Source organism: Sebastes fasciatus, chromosome 23, assembly GCF_043250625.1.
Source record: "Sebastes fasciatus isolate fSebFas1 chromosome 23, fSebFas1.pri, whole genome shotgun sequence".
NCBI lineage: Eukaryota > Metazoa > Chordata > Actinopteri > Perciformes > Sebastidae > Sebastes > Sebastes fasciatus.
This window is the reverse complement of record NC_133817.1, coordinates 13,388,898-13,407,498: the sequence shown is the minus strand read 5'-3', so window position 1 is coordinate 13,407,498 and position 18,601 is coordinate 13,388,898. Positions and strand designations below refer to the sequence as shown.

Below are 18,601 nucleotides of genomic sequence, written 5' to 3'. Positions count from 1 at the left end.
CAGACAAACTTATCACGTTATAACAAGATACATTTTGTTACATAACAAGATATTGTTATAACAATATGCTATTTATCTTGTTATAACAATAAACTTTTCTTTTTGATACTGATGTGTTTTTTTCCTGGTTTGGCAGCAATACACTTCTGTAAAACTGGGGAAAATCTTGTATATTCTGTATGTTCTATATGTTTATTCCAGCTCTGAGGTGCTGTTAGTTTCCACTCTGGAGACAGTTAACAGACCCTTACCAGACCCAACCCCCCTAAACCACTGACAGAGTGGGTTTTGGATAATAAAAGTAGGCCTAACTGTGTAAAAAACAAATTTTTCTGTCAATTTTAATAGAATACAAAAGTAAAGCAGCATAGTATATTTAGTTGCTGTTGCAGATTCCAACCTCTTCATGCGAGTTTGTTGTTTTTCTTTGTTGTCGTTTGTTGTTATAACAATAAACTTTTCACGTTATAACGTGATGCTGATGTGTTTTTTTTCTGGTTTGGCAGTAATACACTTCTGTAAAACTGGGGCAAATCTTGTATATTCTGAAAGTTTATTCCAGCTCTGAGATGCTGTTAGTTTCCACTCTGGAAACAGTTAGCAGACCCCTACCAGATCCCCCCCACTAAACCACTGACAGTTTGAGCTTTGTATACAGCCAAATAAAAGTAGGGCCTAACTGTGTAAAACAATCAATTTTAATAGAACACAAAAGTAAAGCATGATAGCTTTAGTTGGTATTGAAGATTCCAACCTCTTCATGTCAATTTGTCGTTTTTCTTTGTTGTCGTTTGCTTTTGTTTCCTCCTCCTGTTTTTTTCCTATCTCTCTCATATTTCCCACAGCCATTGAACGCAGCTGCAGCGCAGCGGTTTCACGCTGTGTTGCGCCTCTTGTTTATTTTCAGAGCGGTGACGCGGTGACGCGGTGACGGATCACACTCCTCCTCCTCCTATATGAGGCTCGTCAGGCCGCTGATTGGCTGAGCTGTTGTTGCTGTAGCAGCTCTGTGACGTCGCTGGTGATGGTGACAGAGGGGGGGTGCTATAAAAAGCAGCTCCCCCACTCTGAGAGCTTCACTCTGGAGGTGGAAAGTGAGCCTGGTGGGTTGGTCAACGTGGCATCAAGGGACCCCCCTCCAACCCCCCTGTATTTACCAACAACAGGTTTCTGTTTTTCCTAACACTGCACCGTCCTTTTTACGCACTGGACTGAGAAAAACGTCCCCTACTACCTCGACTAAATAAATGCCAAGAGAAAAAACAACACCAACAAGAAACACGGCTCGCTGCTGGGAAGAAGTGGAGAGGAACACGAAAGAAAACACGTAGAGAAGACAAAAACAACGCACGGATCCGACGCCGTTGCACCTTTTTTTCTTCTCAATGCATACCCTTTGTGCCCGAGGAACCATGAAACCAGAGATCACCGCCGCCGTTGGATTTCTGACGAGATTTCTGCGCGTAAAAGGACACGTAAACGATCGACAGGTCCAAACATTCAGCCAAAGCTTACAGGACATTTTGTCAGGTAAGAAAAAAACATAAAATTCCAATTTACGCACCTCACATTCGATTCTCGAACCTCACATTCGATTATTGCACCTCATATTCGATTCTCACATTCGAATCTAGAATTCCATATATTATAGCGTTATAGTTTTGTTGTAGTATTTTAATGACAGGTCCAAAAACATTCAGCCAAAGCTTACTGGACATTTTGTCAGGTAAGGAGAAAAAAAACAGGAAAAAAAAGCCATTTTACACACACAGAACACCCACTTTAAAAACACATTATAATCTACAATTTCATATATTATAGTGTATGTTTTGTTGTAGTATTTTAATGATAGATCCAAACATTCAGGCAAAGCTTACAGGACATTTAGTCAGGTAAGGAAAACCCAGAAAAAAAGCCATTTTACGCACCAATTTACGCACCTCACATCATAATGTACAATTTCATATATTTAGTGTATGTTTTGTTGTATTTAATGCGTAAATTCTGCTTTTCAATGGCTCAGAAGAAGCCTTTCTTTGTTCTCCTCTAAGTATCACTGTTATACCAGTGCGCACCACTGTTTGCGCACGTCAGAGAGGAGGAAAATAACAAGTATATAAACACGGCTGAGTGGTCTAGGATGTTTTTGTCGACGATTTAAATTGCCGCAATCGACTATTTTTTAACTAATATGTAAAATAAGGCTGTTGGATTACTTTGTTTGGGAGAAGAAGAAGAAGAAAAGGAAGAGGGGGGAGGATGCAAAAGAGGCTCAAACAAGGAAGTGCGCCTGTCGGTCGGTCGATGAAGCTCTCAGAGAAGAAGTGAGCAAAAACAGCCCCACAGCGAGGCTGCTCAATTACGTAATGCATTAGAAAAATAGGTTAATAATGAAAAACAAAGCAATCTTTAAGACTGGCACTAATACATTAACATTTTTGGTTAATTTATGTACAATAATCCTAATTGGAAACATCATATTTATTTGTGATGACCTTGTTGCACACAATTTCATATCCTTTATTGGATTTACATTATGATCATGTAGTTATATGGTGAAATTCACACATATCCCATTCATTTTGATGGCGTGAACACATTCACTATTTACAGTGAAATCAAATCACCCTTTTCTCTGTTGTTATTTTACAGCCTTAACATCCTCTGATTTCCTCTCACTTTGAGTCTTTTTTTAGTGTTTCTATGGGTGTTTTTCCAGAGAACAGTGCTGCATGTGGGGGGATTGTGTCTCATTTCCTGCTGTAAACACACTCACAGCCTGCAGAGCTGTAAAGCTGCTATACATCTGCTTCACTCCGTCCACTAAGCAGATGACCTACATTTCCTCCAGAAGGAGCACACTTATATAAATAAAAAAAAAAACACATCTTACTTTGCAGATTGTTTGTTTTTTTAAGGAAAATGTCTCTATAGCAACAAACAAAGCACTCATTACTTTCAAAAGAAAAGCACTAACGTTAAAAAAAAAGCACTAACATTCAAAAGAAAAGCCCTAACGGTCATAAGAAGAGCATTAACACTCAAAAGAAAAGCCCTAACTGTCATAAGAAGAGCACTAACACTCAAAAGAAAAGCCCTAACTGTCATAAGAAGAGCACTAACACTCAAAAGAAAAGCCCTAACTGTCATAAGAAGAGCACTAACACGCAAAAGAAAAACACTAACGTTCAGAAGAAAAACACTTAACGTTAAAAAACAAAGCAAAATCTTGCAAAACCTAAAACGCTAACTATCAGTAGGCTGGTATAATCATTGTTAGAAGTGAATATGAGCATTTCCATGATAGGAATATAACAGATTTTCTTTATAGAAGGCCAGAAAGAACAATACAATACCATGTGGTACCAAAGACTAACTGTAATTCATTATAGGTGGCCTCACAACTGCCTGAGTTAAATGATTATACGTGTTGTTTTTGAGGAATTGGTTGAAGCAAATCTTTCACCGAAAAAAATGTCGACGCCGAGCTCAATTCGACGCTGTGTGTTTGTAAACAAGACAAAAGTTGGGTAGTTGAATGGAGGCTGGCTGTGAGGCCTGTGTATGTGCGTGGGGGAGGGGATGCTTTTCTGGTGGGCGCCTATAGGAGGACATTAAAGGCGGAGGCGGCACAGCATAATCAGCGAGGAAATGGAGGGGAAATCCACTGAAAGAAGCCAAACCCACCGTATATTTAGGACACATAAACACAAATTATATCAAATTGTTGTAAATTATAAGGTTCAATCTGTCACGTGGAAGATTCAGATGAGATTTTTACGTGTTTTTGACACTATTGTTGAAAAAATAGCATAACTGATTTATAATCTGATTAAAAGAGAAAATGTTCTCATTTTGTGCACGAGGCAGCAACAACAGTGTGTGTGTGTGTGTGTGTGGTAGTAGTATCCTGTGGGGGCTCGTCGCTGCTAAACTAGGCCAGCCAGAGCTCTTTTGTGCCTGGAAAACAACATCACAATCACTCACTATTGTGTCTGCCTGCTGGAAAAGCTGGATGTCCAGCTCCTCTTGTTTGTGCTGAGCGAAGGGAAGTGGGGGAAATTAGTCCCAGTGACCAGATTGAAATCACGATAGTTGTGTAATTGTGGCCAGAGCTACGAGTCTTCCTGTTTTATCGGTTGTGATTTGACAGAAATGGAATGTTTTTTTTCTAACCTTCGAGGTCAACCTCAGTGAATAAACAAACCCTCTTTCGTTTTAAACTCTTTAAGGTTAAGCGCACACTCGTCTGCTCTGCTTTTCCGTTCCCCGTTTCCTCCCCCTCCTCTTCCTCCCGTGTGCCCTCGTTTTTAAGAATAGGCCCCGGCTGAGCTGATCCTCTCCCAGCTGCTCCGGGGTTCTTGACGGTAGCTGCCTTTTGTGGCTCGGTCCGAGACTGAAAGATCATCCATCCCCCTTGTGCCAGGCCCTCCATTAACCCAGCGGTATACAGCCTTCTGTGATAAGACACGAGGGTGGGAGGAGGAAGGGGTGTTATTATGCTGTGGATGCATACAGGTGGCCTCCGGGCCTCCCGGCCTGAACGCAGGCCTACTTCACTTACCCTGTTTTTCATTTGGCCACAATGAGGCTCGCATCAATGGGGAATTCAATATGGATGAGTCTTATGTGTGGGGAGGTCAGTTAATAGAAAAAACTCCTGAAACTATCCTACAAAGAAAGCCAAGAAGTGAACATTGCAAGGAAAGAGTGAGCCACTTCCTCAAACACCCAAAACCTGTCACCAGTATAATTTTCCTCTCATCATCTTAACCACTAAAATGCCTGAAGCATACCGTGTTGAGCGGCGTCACCAGTTTCACTTCGAGAAAAAAAAACTTCCACACAGACTAAAAGAGAAAAAGAATAAAAAAATAAGGTCCTTTCCCTTTAAGAGGCGGAGCCCGGCGTCCCAGATGGCTGGCTGGGACTTCGACACTTTTGGTGTGTTTTTGTGCAGCCAGTCATGGGAGACTTTGTGACAGTGACGACGGTGGTGGTGGTGGTGGCGGTGGCGGCCAGGGGAGGGATTGTGCAATTCAATGGCCCTCTCTTTTTGTCACGTAGGCCCAGGGTGCCACTGACCGCCTGTTTATGGCTTGCTTATCAGGCCTGTAACAGGTGGTGTTGTTTTTCTGCCCTTTCTTCTTTCTGCTGGGCACGACTACGCCCTGTACTTTAGTGTAGATAAGTACATTTGGTTTGTTTTATGAGCTATATGCTAACACTTGTGAAAACACCCACAGGGACAGACTGAACTATTTACATAGTAAGAACATTAAATAAATTACAGTAATTCTACTTTTCTCAATATCTCTCAACTGGTAGCAAGTTACAGTTCGTGCCTTTTTGCTTAATAATATACTTTTTGATTTGTTTTCACAGGTCAGATCCCATCGTGTTTTATAACCACTTAAATTGCCTCCTGGCAAAAAAGCCAACATGAGATTAAGATCTCCTCTTAATCATAAACTCTATTCATGTTTAACATTTGGAAACTACCCAAAATGTACACACTCAAACAACAATAGTAGTTTTGTTTGAGATTGAATTTATTAGCCTTTTAGACTGATTTTAATTAGATGAAGCATATTTATGATAGAATAAATAAGGATCTATCTATGGCTGCAACCAATGTTCATTTTCATAGTTGATTTTCAAGACATTAGAAGACATTGTCTTGGACACTGAGAAGGACATTTTTACCGTTTTCTGACATATTATAGACTAAATGATTAATGGATAAAATAATCTGCAGATTAATTGATGATGAACAGAATTGTTAGTTGCAACCTTTTTCTCTTTTATCATCTCGTAACCCTCCCAGACTTTGTCTCTGTACTCCTTGGAGGGTCTTGACTAGGTAATTGGTTAGTTGATTGGTCTATAAAATGTCAGAAAATGGTGAAAATGTGTGTTTCCTAAAGCCAAAGATGACGTCCTCAAATGTCTTGTTTTGTCCTCAACTCAAGTATATTAATTTTATTGTCATAGAGGAGTAAAGACACTAGAAAATATTCACATTTAAGAAGCTGGAATCAGAGTCTTGCCATTTTTTTCTTTATAAAAACTACTCAAACCGATTAATTATCAAAATAGTTAGCGATTAATTTAATAGTTGATCGATTAATCGTTGTAGCTCTAAACCTCAGAAATTTTATTCACCCCTATTGTATTGTGGTGGAGGTAGAAATTAATTTTTTTTTATTTAACATTTATCTAACCAGTAATGCCTTATTGTGATTAAAAATATCTTTTATAGTTGTTTTTTATATATAGTTGTATAGTTAACAGTGGTTTAATTGTTGCAGCTCGAGATCTATCACATTTCTCAGACTTTTCAAATACACTATGGGTTTTTTATTTCTTTTAATGATGTTCCCGTCTTTACATAAACAGTTTTTACAGCCATGATTTATGAAATCACGTGGATTTGTCTGACACAAAGTACACCGTGTCTGCTGTCTGTCTCGACCAAAGTACAACCGGACGATCTCACCTGCACAACATGATGGACGTCTGTAGTCAGTGTTTCGGAGTGTAACTTTTCGATTTGGCCCCTCTCTTCTCTGGGCCTTCATCAGAGCATATGACATGTTATTATAAGCAGGCTGATAATAATCGCTCCAAAGCTAAACTTTCCCTTCGTCCTCTCTCCCTCCCCCCTCTATCTCTGCAGAGCAATACAAGCACCACTGGTTCCCAGACAGGCCATGCAAGGGTTCAGGCTACCGATGCATCCGTATCAACCACAAGATGGACCCACTGGTGGGGCAGGCAGGCCAGCGCATCGGCCTCACCATCCAGCAACTCTACATGCTGCTGCCCAGCGAGCTCACGCTCTGGGTGGACCCCTTCGAGGTGTCCTACCGCATCGGCGAGGACGGCTCCATCTGCGTCCTGTACGAGTCGCAGCCCTGCCCCGTAGGAATGCCGGCGATGGCCAGCGTCAGCTCCCCCTCAGGGAACGGCGGGTCGGGGGGCCCGATGGTGGACAGTCACATCAGCTGCAAGGAGGAACTGATGGTGCTGGGCAGAACCAGTCCCTCCAAAGCCTACAATATGATGACTGTTTCCAGTTAGAGAGGCACGCCGTCGCCCGCCGGCCTGCTTTTTTGTTCAGGGTCACGCCGTGGCTGGTCAGAGCGTGTGATCAGGTCAGGGTGAGCCTTTTTTGAAGCTAAGAATATGAAATGAAATAGTGAAAGAAGAGAAAAAAGAGAAAGAAAAAAAAAAAAGCAGAGGATGTGGCCTATCGTCCAGGTGATGGAAACCATGTAGGTTTATTTTTTTGCCCTCTCCCCCCCCACCCCCACCACCCCCCATTATCATCTGTTCTTTTGTGTCATTGGATCAGCTGGGCACTTTTTTTTTAAAGGAGAGGCTTTGTGGAAATGGAACTGTTGGGGCAGCTAAACCAACCAACCAACCAACCAGGAACCCCCCACGGAGACGGGCTCCTCCCACCACCACCCCTTCGACTGTAAACAACATGGTGATCAGCTCCATCTTGAAGGGGCTATCATTGACTTTGCACTTTCTTACTTGTGGTTACTATGGGTACATGTTCAACACACCACCGCAAAAAAAACAACCCTAAATTGTAAAGGATGTTTTATCAGGAACTTACCCCTTGAATTTCTAAATCCAGAGGTTATATGTTTTGTTTCCTGGGCAGGGAGGAAGCTGAGGTTTAGACCGAGCCTTTTTTCACAATCCGAGCTCAAGGTAAAGAAACGCCCAATGAGAGCATCTCTATTTTCTATAAGACCCCCTTTTTGGACCACAGGGAGTTCTTTATCTTGTAGCTGGAAACAAAAAAAAAAGGCGTTTCGGTCTCAACTTCGCCTCCTCCCTCTTTTTACCATCAACAACCGAGCCTCAGATAAAACCGTCATCTCAACGGCCTCTTATGTAAGTGGAATGTGTTGTGACCCCTGCTACCTGTGGATACCAGCGTGTCCTGTTGCACTGTCCCATCACCCATGTTATGTGTAGCTTTTCCAGGGAAGAAGGGGGCAGGGTATCCTCCCTCCCCTCTCCTCCCCCCAAGTTAATGAATGTTGTTGATCACAATCAAGTTCCTGTGTTGTTTAATTTCGCCCCCTTTTCCTCCCCCACCACTTTGTCGTCTCCTGCATCGCCAAAATTCAAAGTGTAGCAACAAAAAAGGGGGGGCCTATTTTACCCAAAATTGATGGCCCTTTTTAGAATTGAATGCACTTTGACGTGAGATTGTGTGGGATGTGTACTTTTTTAGAGAGAAATCGCCTGCATTCCATCCATTCGAATGTCACACCGTTTTTAATGCCCTCCCCTGTTTGTTCATACTGTAGCTCCCACGTTGGGAATAGACCGATGTCTATTATATTTGGGAGTGTGCAACTCTGGATTTCAAATTTTTTTTTTTTTACACTGTATTTGTGAACGTTTCAGAGCTGTTTTTGATTTTTGAGGTCGGAGAGTATTTCTGGTGATAACATTCTGTCATCCGTTCATATAGCACTGTTCGCTCTGGCAGGATGCAGAGCTAAGCTGTCCCTTACCCACCCACCCCCCCCCCTCTTCCTCCCTTCCTCCCAGACACACAGATGGTGATTTGTGTTGCTGATAGAAATAAAAAGTTAGTCTGAAAGGTCTGAACTAAGTGATGAGTGTGTGGCCAAAGGGAGGTCTGCAGCACCGACTGTTCAGATTAAATTCAAAACGTCGTCGTCGGCTTTCTATTTTGGTCTTTAAAAAAAAAAAAAAAAAGGAGACCTTATTGTGTGCATTGGAGGTGCAATTGCCTTACGAAGACCTCATTGTCATGAATTATGAGCCATTCGTGATTTTTAATATCAAAGCGCTTATGTGCTGCCCGGACCCCTCGCTGGAGGCGTCCATATTCCAGCCCGGCAGCTTCAAATCCCTCCAGGTGTTTTAGGGGGAAGGGGCCTCAAGTGCCACATATCACCCCTCAGCTCAGACCTCCTGTTCAGTCAAGCCAGCATGCTGCTAGCTGACCCCCTGTGGACGCAGGTAGACTTAATGTGACACATATCATCATCCATCGCCGCGGGGAGCCGAAGGGTACAGGGGGAAGGCGGGGGATGGGGAGCTGGTGTGAAAGAGGGACGGGGAGGGGGGGGCCAGGGCCGGACTCTTTTTGTCCAGGGCAGCTAAAATCCCTCCAGCCCCCCCACCACCACCAACCTCTGGACTTATTCCACATCCCCCCCCCGTAACCGAGCCCTCGACGCTCCCTCAGCAGCGATGGATAAACAAACCAGCACACGCGCTTGACGTGCTCAAGCTGCACTTCGGTGGGTGGGGGTGGTGGTGGGGGGGGGGAGGCTAGTGAGAGACGAGGAAACGTGGATCAAAGATGAAGAATGAGGGTACTAGGCCATTGTTTTCTGTTTTTTTTTCATCTCACTGGATTGCGCCGCGCTCGGTTGCCGAGTTTGAGTAGCAACTTTGTTTACATGAAAGGGTGTGATGGCTGTCTTGACGTACCCCCCCACCCCCGCGCCGCCTCACTTCACTCCCGGTTTTTGGGGGGTGAGCGGTTAACGGCGAGCTGGAACAGATGCCGGGGCGGCTTCGGGTGTTAGCCGCTGGCCAAATCTGTCACGGCAGGCTGCTTCGCCGCTCATCACCAGACCTATGGGTGTTTAAGCTCCCCCTAAGCCTGAGAGGATCATGGGTAATAGAGCTATAGCCTTTGACGCACTGCAACCCCCTAACCCTCCCTCTCCTCTCCTCTCCTCTCCTTGCCCCTGCTCTCTGTTGATACTCCCTTCAACAATCTGTGAAAAGCAGTGATTCAATGTTGGCCAGATGGAGAGGAGCTCGCTGGGAGCTTTTTTGGTTTCCTTGGCGGACAGCAGTTTTAAAATCACGCTGCTCCATTATAGCTTTTTTTTTTTAATGTCACATGATGTTATGAGATTGGACTATATTTCGGACGCGAGATGATCGTCTCGTCTCACTTTTCTCTAGATGTATTTTGCGGTCACACTGGTAGATTTTCTCATCTGTCCACTCTGCCATCCCCATTTCATCCTCTTTTTAAGAGGATTTTTTTAAGTCTGGTGATCTAACCCCTCTTTTTAACAGACCTTTTTAGCGCTACAGAAATTCAAAAACCCCCGTTCGACACCTTCTCAACTGTACTACCACCACCCGAAATGGTTTAAGTCCTCAGTAATATAATTTAAATGGCATCCATTCAGCTCGTGCGCACATAGGTTACAGAATCGTCGTGAGAGTGCTTCTGAGTAGTCAAGAGGTAAAAAATAGCACATAAAATGCACTAAATATGTCAAAGTTGAAGTTGTGTGACGTTCTTTTTTTTTTTTTTGAGACGCGAGGAGTCTCTCCTGGAATGTATTGCCAAACTCAGGCCTCGGACATTCAATAATAAATCCCCTTGTGGAGAAGTTGTGCATGTTAAGACATGAAACAGGAAGGGAACAGCAGTTTCGTTGTTGTTGTCGTCGTCAAAAAGTTGTCATCGATTTAGTTGAATTATTGCCACTTTCACATTTGAGGTGTTTTGCATATTGTAGAATGTATTGTAACTGTACAACATATGGTAGAGTACATAACATTACACATGGGAAGTGCCAATAATTGCTATCCTGAGGTGTTTTTTTAGATTTATTCCTTTTTTGTATTTCATCTTTTAACATGGATAACGCTTTTCGTAAGTGAAGCCATTTTGTGATGGGAGTGTTGGCAAGGACCAAAGTTGTTTTGGTAAAAAAAAAAACTTAGTTTCCATGATCTGTAAGTGTAGACGTATCCTTTGTTGTTGTTTTTTTTGTTTGCTTTTCTTTTTCTTTTTCAGTTTTTTCCCTTTTTTTTTTCTATTTACTTACAAAACCAGAAAATAGACAAAAAAAATCCAAGCTTACCCAAGAAGAAAAGCTGTCTATCTTGTGATCTCATGTCAGTACATCTTTATCGTGTTCAGTTTCTTTTTCCTTGGGTATGTTGTGATGAACTGCTGTAAATTTGTACAGTTCATGTAAATTGATTGTGCGGAAGTTGTACAGATTTCTATATTTTGGAAGAAAAGTTTTTTTTCTCTGTAATAAAAGATTTCCTATCTTGGCATCATATCTCCCTGTGATCCGTGTCATTATTTACTCAGTGTTACTAAATGATGACTTTGCAGTTATAAATCAAAGGCAGTTATTAATCATTAAATGCAATGCTGGAGGCTGGTACTGTGCTTTTTATGGTTTACCTGAAGGAGACTGTATCCAGCGTTCCGCAATCTAGCGTCGTAGTGACTCTACTGTCTGCTGACGTGTTAACCTGTGACTAGGCAGAAAGCGATTGTGGTTGCTCGTATTAACTAATAGATAATAAACACAGATGTTAAAAATAGGGCTGTCAAAATGAATGCGATAATTCTTTAACGCATTAACGCAACTTGTTATTTTTAGGTTGTAGCCGGCTCAGTTTTTAAGAGTGAAGATACTGGAATTATATGAAATTAGAAAACTGAAGGAATCCATTGGTACCAACCATGTCATACTAGCTTGTCAAGAAGGAGGCAAAATTTTGGTTCCCTTGACCTCTGACATCAAGATATGTGAATGAAAATGGATTCTATGGGTACCCACGAGTCTCCCCTTTACAGACATGAAAGTAACATTACATAGAAAGTAAATGTAAAGTAGAAAGTTGTACACTACTTAGGACAGCTTGCATTCAAACGTGCACATTGTAGGGAGATGCCACCACAGTAATGCAGGTTGGTTAGCTCCAGTATTTCCCAGGATTCGTCTATACAGTGACAGTATACAGAGCTACACAAACCTAAACCCTCATGTTGTGGCCTCACTGGGGCCCCGATTGGAATTTGACCTCCCAGTCTTTGAGGCCTGAGTGGGCCAGCTGTGCCAAAAGGACTGGAGAGGAGATCAAGTCGGCGATTCTCCTTCCTCACGAACATTCATCCGACAGTAGAGATTTTAAGTCACACATTCTATAAGCATGTTATTCTTCTCCACGGCTCTGTTGTTAAATTTGATTTAAAGTAAGGAATGAGGCTCAAACGGAGCCATAATTTGTGTTTAAGCAAACTGAGAGTATCTGCTGGATGACTGTCAGTAATGTTGATGTCGCTCCATATTTTTTTGGAGTAACTGTGGAACATTTCATAAGCCCTTTCCCGTAAAAGGACTGTTCCCTGCCCCACGATCGGCAAATCCAATCACTTCACGTCCAACTGCACATGATGTTTTCGGACGTTTTGGAATAAAACTCGCCGTTCTCCGTCCAAATAGAACTGCCAGTGCTTCCACCTTCTTCAGCGTGATAGGATGCGACAGATGGTACCAAGGATTCTCTCCCTCAAAAAAAAAAAAGAGCCAACTCTGCCAGGGCACCGATATGCACAATAACGCTGCACCCCGACCAGCTGACTCTGCAAAACACCAGAGTTTGGATTAAGACCGCAATCCTTTGCAGCACTCTCAATCCCCCCAGGTTGTTTAGCAGCGGGCGGAAAAAGAAAAACATTTGGCTCGTTTTGACACACAGACAAAAGGAGAGAACGAGAGGAGCTGGTTTAGCAGGAGCCGAGGGCGTCGGAGGGGGGGTGGTGAGAAGGGGAAGGTGACTGGGCTTTAATTCTCCAAACACTGGCGAGCACAAGGCCTCAGCAGCTGGGGATTGTGGGTATTGTAGTTTGAAATCTCTCATTGTGTTTCATGCTGACAGGCTCCAATCATTTTAGTCATTTTTCAGTGCAAATTCTCTGCTTACGGCTAAACTTCCCCGTTGGGTCAGGTCAAAGATTCCCAGGGTGTGCCTGAGTTGTTTGGCCCAGTGTGGTTTCTTTTGTAGGAAAAAATCATCTGGGGGAGGAAGTGAATAAAGAACCATCCAACAGCAACACAAATCACGAGTGATCCAGATTTAACAGGATTTTGCAATTCTCTCCGGACAGGGTTTTTTGCAATGGCTCATTTGAGCAAGATGTTATTCAGCTCTCAGAAATAAGAAGTGGATGCTTGTGCAGATTTTCATATATCACAATAGCCGTTGGAGCATGTGAGGTGATTTTTAACACAAATATGCCCCCCAAAAAAACTTTTTTTTAAAGGCTCAATTTATGCTTCTCTTCACTTTCAAATTCCCTTAATTTATGGAAATGAACTTCACTACAATTTTATGTAAATGAAGAGATATAATACATCAGCATAAATCTCTTTCTATTACACTAAATCTATTCACTTTATTCAAATTCTATTGCAGCATGTGTCATCAAATTGCATTGGAGTTTCAGCCTGGCACTGATGAAACAGCGGTGTAATATTTTCTGCCCTCGCCTCCCACTCACATAGCAACAGAGGTCAAACCGGTAGAGATGGTGCGATTAGGTAGAAAGCTGTAAAAGGTGTGGCTGATTACCACGGAAAGATAAGAAGAAATGTACTTAGTGAAATGATCTTAGTCTGATGCTATGATAACAGTAATGGAATGATAAACAGAAGTCAGGCCACGTTAGTCTGACCTCAACATTTACTGGATTTCCACATAATCATTAAATATTCACCAGGGCTATTAAATTTAACGCGATAATGTGTTAACACAAATTTGTTTTAAAGCCACTAATTTATTTAACGCATTAAGGGAACTTGTGATTTTTAGGTTGTAGCATGCTCAGTTTTAAAGCTGGTCTGCTTGTTGTTATGAAGGAGGTTAAATAACGCTCCAAACTTGCACTCAATTTTGGCCAGGAAAAACTGTCATGATCATTTTCAAAGGGGTCCCTTGACCTCTGACCTCCAGATATGTGAATGAAAATGGGTTCTTTTGGTACCTACGAGTCTCCCCTTTACAGACATGCCCACTTTATGATAATCACATGCAGTTTGGGGCAAGTCATGGTCAAGTCAACACACTGACACACTGACAGCTGTTGTTGCCTGTTGGGCTTGAGTTTGCCATGTTATGATTTGAGCATATTATATTTTTTTTATGCTAAATGCAGTACCTGTGAGGGTTTCTGGACAATATTTGTCATTATTGTGTGTTGTTAATTGATTTCCAATAATAGATATATACATAAATTAGCATAAAGCAGCATATTTGCCCACTCCCATGTTGATAAGATTGTTAAATACTTGACAAATCTCCCTTTAAGGTACATTTTGAACAGATAAAATATGTGCAATTAATTTGTGATTAATCACGATTCAATATTTTAATTGATTGACAGCCCTAATATTCAAATTTTTTGACAAACATGCCAATTGACTGTGTATTCTGTCCCGCACCAAAGTTCTGTCCTCGTAGTCTGTGGCAACATTTATGTACACCGAGTCTGAACGTAGTGTACAAGCAGTATGTTGCTGTCTGAGAACAAAGGCATGGTGAGTGACAGCGTGAGCTTGGTGTGTCTGCTAACAGGGGGGGGGGGAGGTAGACATCTGGGACCCGCTTTATTGCCAACAAGATGACAGGATAGGCCTCCTGCAGAGTCTGAGTGTGTGTGTGTGTGTTTATGGTGCTTAAAGGACAAAAGCTACGCCGCAGCTGCACACAGCCCTTTTTGCAAATGTGCCTCACTTCTCAAACTCAGGTGTAGAGCGGGTGACAAGGGCATCCCCAGCACACAAAGAGTCTGATTTAGCTGTTTCATTATAAACTATGAATGCAGAAACACAACAGTCAACGACAGAAATCTTTCCCCTGGAAGTATGTGGTATCAAATGATCTGTTCAACTGGAAACCACAGCTGTGCGGTACTCCAGTGTTGGTTTTTCCACTGGGTTTTCCACTCTATTACTATCCTCCAGAGTGTGTGCGTCATTCAGAAAGCCAAGGACAAGTTGATTCCTCTTTGAAACAGATCCCTGCCCTGCCCTGTGCGGGTCTCCAGAGTATATCCCTCTCCTCTCCTTCCCCTCAGGGCACTATCCATCCTCAGCCCTGACATCTGCTTTGCCCCCGCTGCACACGCCCTTCCCGCCAGCATCCATACGGGGACAATGAACGAAACAGAAGACAGTGGCGGGGGACAAAGACATCCAGCTTGGGCCACGTCACTAATGCTGGATGGATTGACTAAAAGGAGGGTTTTGTTTAGAGGAAACTGATATATAACATAGATACCACTTTAACACTGACATCAGAGGTGGATCTATAGAGCGTCATAGTTTGACCAAGCTGAATAGAGCGTTGTGAATATGCAGTGTGTATTCTCCCTTACTTTATTATGGCTAGTTGTTTTATACCACTTATTTTCTTAGTTTTGCACCACATATTTTACTGTATTATTTGTTAATTGTAGTTTCTGTATACCAAAAAGTGCAGTTCTACACTATGAAGAAGCGAGCTATGTTGTATAAAATCTATATGAAGGTAGTTGGTGTCCTGATATTCAGACTAAAGTTACAGTAGAAGTTGTTCATAGAATAGAGTTGACAGGGTCACACCAGCATTTAAATGGTACAAAAACGTCTGTGTCAACTTATTATCCTGTCAGCATCTGGGACAACAAGCTTGCTAACAAACAGTCATCAAACTGACAGGCCGCAACCTAGGTCGGAAAGCCTTTCGCCTCCTTCAATAACTCTTTATTTAATGAAATGATATGCAAGAGAAGTAAGTAACAAGCTTGGAGACCACAGTTGTGACCATGGATGTATAAAAACACCTGGATACTGTGACGCCGCTCAGCCTTGTTTCCAATTTTTCCAGTGGCCACTCACGTAAAATCCCCCTGCGTCTGTAAAACTGTTGACAGGACACCTTAATAAGCAAACAAGCTCAATTATGATTCTTTCTAATATGTTTTTTTTTTTATCGATGGAGGTTTTATATTTGTAAAACTTTCCTCTTGCCAAGAAAAGCAATTTTAAAATAGTGACATCATCACAATGTAAAGTCTATGGGGCAAGTGGCAAAAACACTACTGTGCATATTCAACGGACCGCATACCCCGGAAGTAACTGAACAGACAAGCAGATAAGCCTCACTTGTAGATATAAACACCATCAACAGAAAAATGAAGTTTAAAGATGTTGATTAACCGGATTATTCGACTGTCAGGTGATTTCTGGAGAGAAAGATGCTGCTAATGTTCTCTGAATTGTGTGTTTAAGCATAATACATGCAAAATATGTATGTTTTACAGCAGCAGCTTCTGGGTGTGGCAACCTCTGTCACTATATTATGCCTTTTTATTAGATAACCAGTCAGGTCTGGCACTGTCTTGTATGTGGAGAAAAGATTTGATCTGAGAGAAAGAGGTGAAGTCAGAGCGTGTGATTTGATTTGTATCTTTTCAGCGACTTCCTCATGCCGTCTCTCTGTTCTTTAAACAAAAATAGATCATCTCATTACTCACCCCTCTTTATCTCCCTCTTATGTTATGTCTTCTTTTTTTCCCCCAGATTCTTCTCATATCACTTCTTCACCCCACCACCCCATCCCCTCCTTCATACCCTCTCCACCACCTCGCCCTCCGTCTATCTTTATCCCTCCTTCTCCAGACTGCTGGTGTCACCTATCAGCTTACACTCCCACAGTAGAGGAATTCATTCCAGAGTCTGGCATCGGGCCTTATTGGGGTAAGGTGAGGGGGTCTCAGCGGGAATCATGTGGTAGAGCGTGTCTCTGTATGGACAGCAACCGTGTGTTTTCATAGCTTATATTTTAGTGCGAGAAAGAAAAGAAGTCCTAAAGTTTAAGTTCTGTTCATTTTCTGCAGTGTTAAGTGACTGATTGTTGGCGCACTTCCAAGGCTTTTGGTTGAATCATCAGTTCAAAAGATGAGCAACTGCTTTAGAAAAAAGAAAAATGGTTCTTTGATACAAACTCAAAAGGTACAAATCTGTGTACATAAAAATCTTATGAAGAGACGTCACTGTGGCTGTGACTAAGAAACAAGCTACCAAAGCTTTGTACAAATTGAATAAAGCGTTCAGTTTGCTTTCAGCTCCAGGGTCAAGTTTGGAGGAATTAAGTGATTATGGTAAAACGTTTGTGCCAAATTGCAACAACAAGACATTTTTTATTATGCTACAGCTCTGAGTTGCCCTTCTGATTGGGTTATCTCTCCATAGCAACAGCTGTCGTAGTGTTTAAACATGCAGTGTGGAGGATTTGGCGGCATCTAGCGGTAAGGTTGCAGATTGCAACCAACTGAAACTGGAACTAACAAGGCTGATTCAGAGCAGGAGTGTAGATGGGAAAAGGAGGGAAAAGCAGGAACACAAGAGGAAAAACAGCACAGAAAACTCAAAAAACAGAAAATAACTAAAAAAGAAAACACAGAGCCAGACTGTGACAGAAACTTCTCACGGTGGCCGACGCAAAGAAAATGAATCATATATAGAGCCAGTGTTTTGTTTGTCTTTTCTGGGCTACTGGAGAAACAATGGTGGCCGGCTCTGTGAAGAGGACCCGCTCAGTATGTAGATATAAATGTCTCATTCTAAGCTAACGAAAACACAGCCACTGGTAGTTTCAGGTGATTATACACTAAATTATATTCCATTTCTGCCAATAGATCCCCCTAAATGTTACACACTGTACCTTTAAAACCATCGTCGGCCATATACCAAACATTATTTCTCAGAAATTAAGCTGAAATAATTCAAACTAACATCCGTAACTTAAATCTGTAGTGTCGTTAAAACAGTATTAATTTATTTTAAGGGGGACGCCTGGGAGGAGCAGAACAAACGGTAAACACAACATTGACATGTTATCACCTTATAAAGTTGCTATGGCTAACATGTTAACAAACAGTTGCCTTTTTTACACACCAAGCAAACACGGAGCAACAGTATTCAGTTTTTTAGTCGTGTTTTTGGCCTCCAGACGGATCTAAATCCAACATTCACTCTCCTTTTATCTCTGCTTTGGTCCCCACTAACTCCTCAGGGGAAATATCTGCAGCTCAATAATGAATAATGAAGAAATGAGGCTAAACAAACAGTAAAGTTGAGGGCCGTAAAACCAAAAACAATCAGCGTAAAGACGCTAAAATACTCCATAGAGCCGAGGGGAACTGCAGAGTTGGGCGATGATTCTCTGTGGGGTTTTCTACGACAGACCCCCTCTCACATTACACTTAAGTCATTTAATCCACGTTTCATATAAAAACATTGATTAGTGCAGCTTTAAATCATCCAAGAGACTCCCATGTTTCTATGTAGATGATATAAAAGAAAGGGGACTTTACAGTGATAAACATCTGGAACTCTTGTGGAGAAACAAATTGAAACGGTGTTTATGTTTTTTAGAGTCTGCCCCACATTACGTCTCTAACCAGCAGCACTGATATCAACAAGCTCTGCGTCCTAATGATAAGCTAACAGGCTAACCGCCGCTGATGTCTTCATGCATTTGTGTTCTCCCACATATGGTTATCTGAACGTCGGCGGTCAGACATGGAGGCAACATATTCCTGTGGTCGGCCTCTCCCAGCCAGTAGGCAACGCTCGCAGCCACTCAGAGAGAAAACCAGCCGCCTAAATATAGCAGCGAAGCTCAGCAAGAGGCCCTCCGCATGAGGTCCGGCCACACACACACAGAGGTGCAAGTATGTATACATGCACGACGCACACGCACATGCACCAACAGA

At 42.3% G+C, this 18,601-nt stretch overlaps 1 protein-coding gene and 1 long non-coding RNA gene across 3 annotated transcripts; one reads left to right on the top strand and one right to left on the bottom strand.

Annotated features, from left to right (window-relative positions):
• The first annotated feature begins 1,063 nt into the window (after positions 1-1,063).
• btg1 (B-cell translocation gene 1, anti-proliferative) lies at positions 1,064-11,108 on the top strand. 2 transcript variants are annotated; one of them, XM_074625218.1, is made up of 2 exons: positions 1,064-1,530; positions 6,680-11,108. In XM_074625218.1, the coding sequence occupies exons 1-2, from the start codon at positions 1,386-1,388 to the stop codon at positions 7,081-7,083; spliced, it is 549 nt and encodes a 182-aa protein (XP_074481319.1). In that variant the 5' UTR covers positions 1,064-1,385; the 3' UTR covers positions 7,084-11,108. The 2 variants fall into 2 exon arrangements, with proteins under 2 accessions (XP_074481319.1, XP_074481320.1); XM_074625219.1 differs by lacking the exon at positions 1,064-1,530 and adding an exon at positions 1,557-1,726.
• LOC141761680 (uncharacterized) lies at positions 1,080-4,881 on the bottom strand. Its single transcript, XR_012592623.1, has 2 exons — positions 3,183-4,881; positions 1,080-3,097 (listed from the first exon to the last, which is right to left on the bottom strand). It is a non-coding gene; the product is annotated as an uncharacterized LOC141761680 (long non-coding RNA).
• Positions 11,109-18,601: the final 7,493 nt, after the last annotated feature.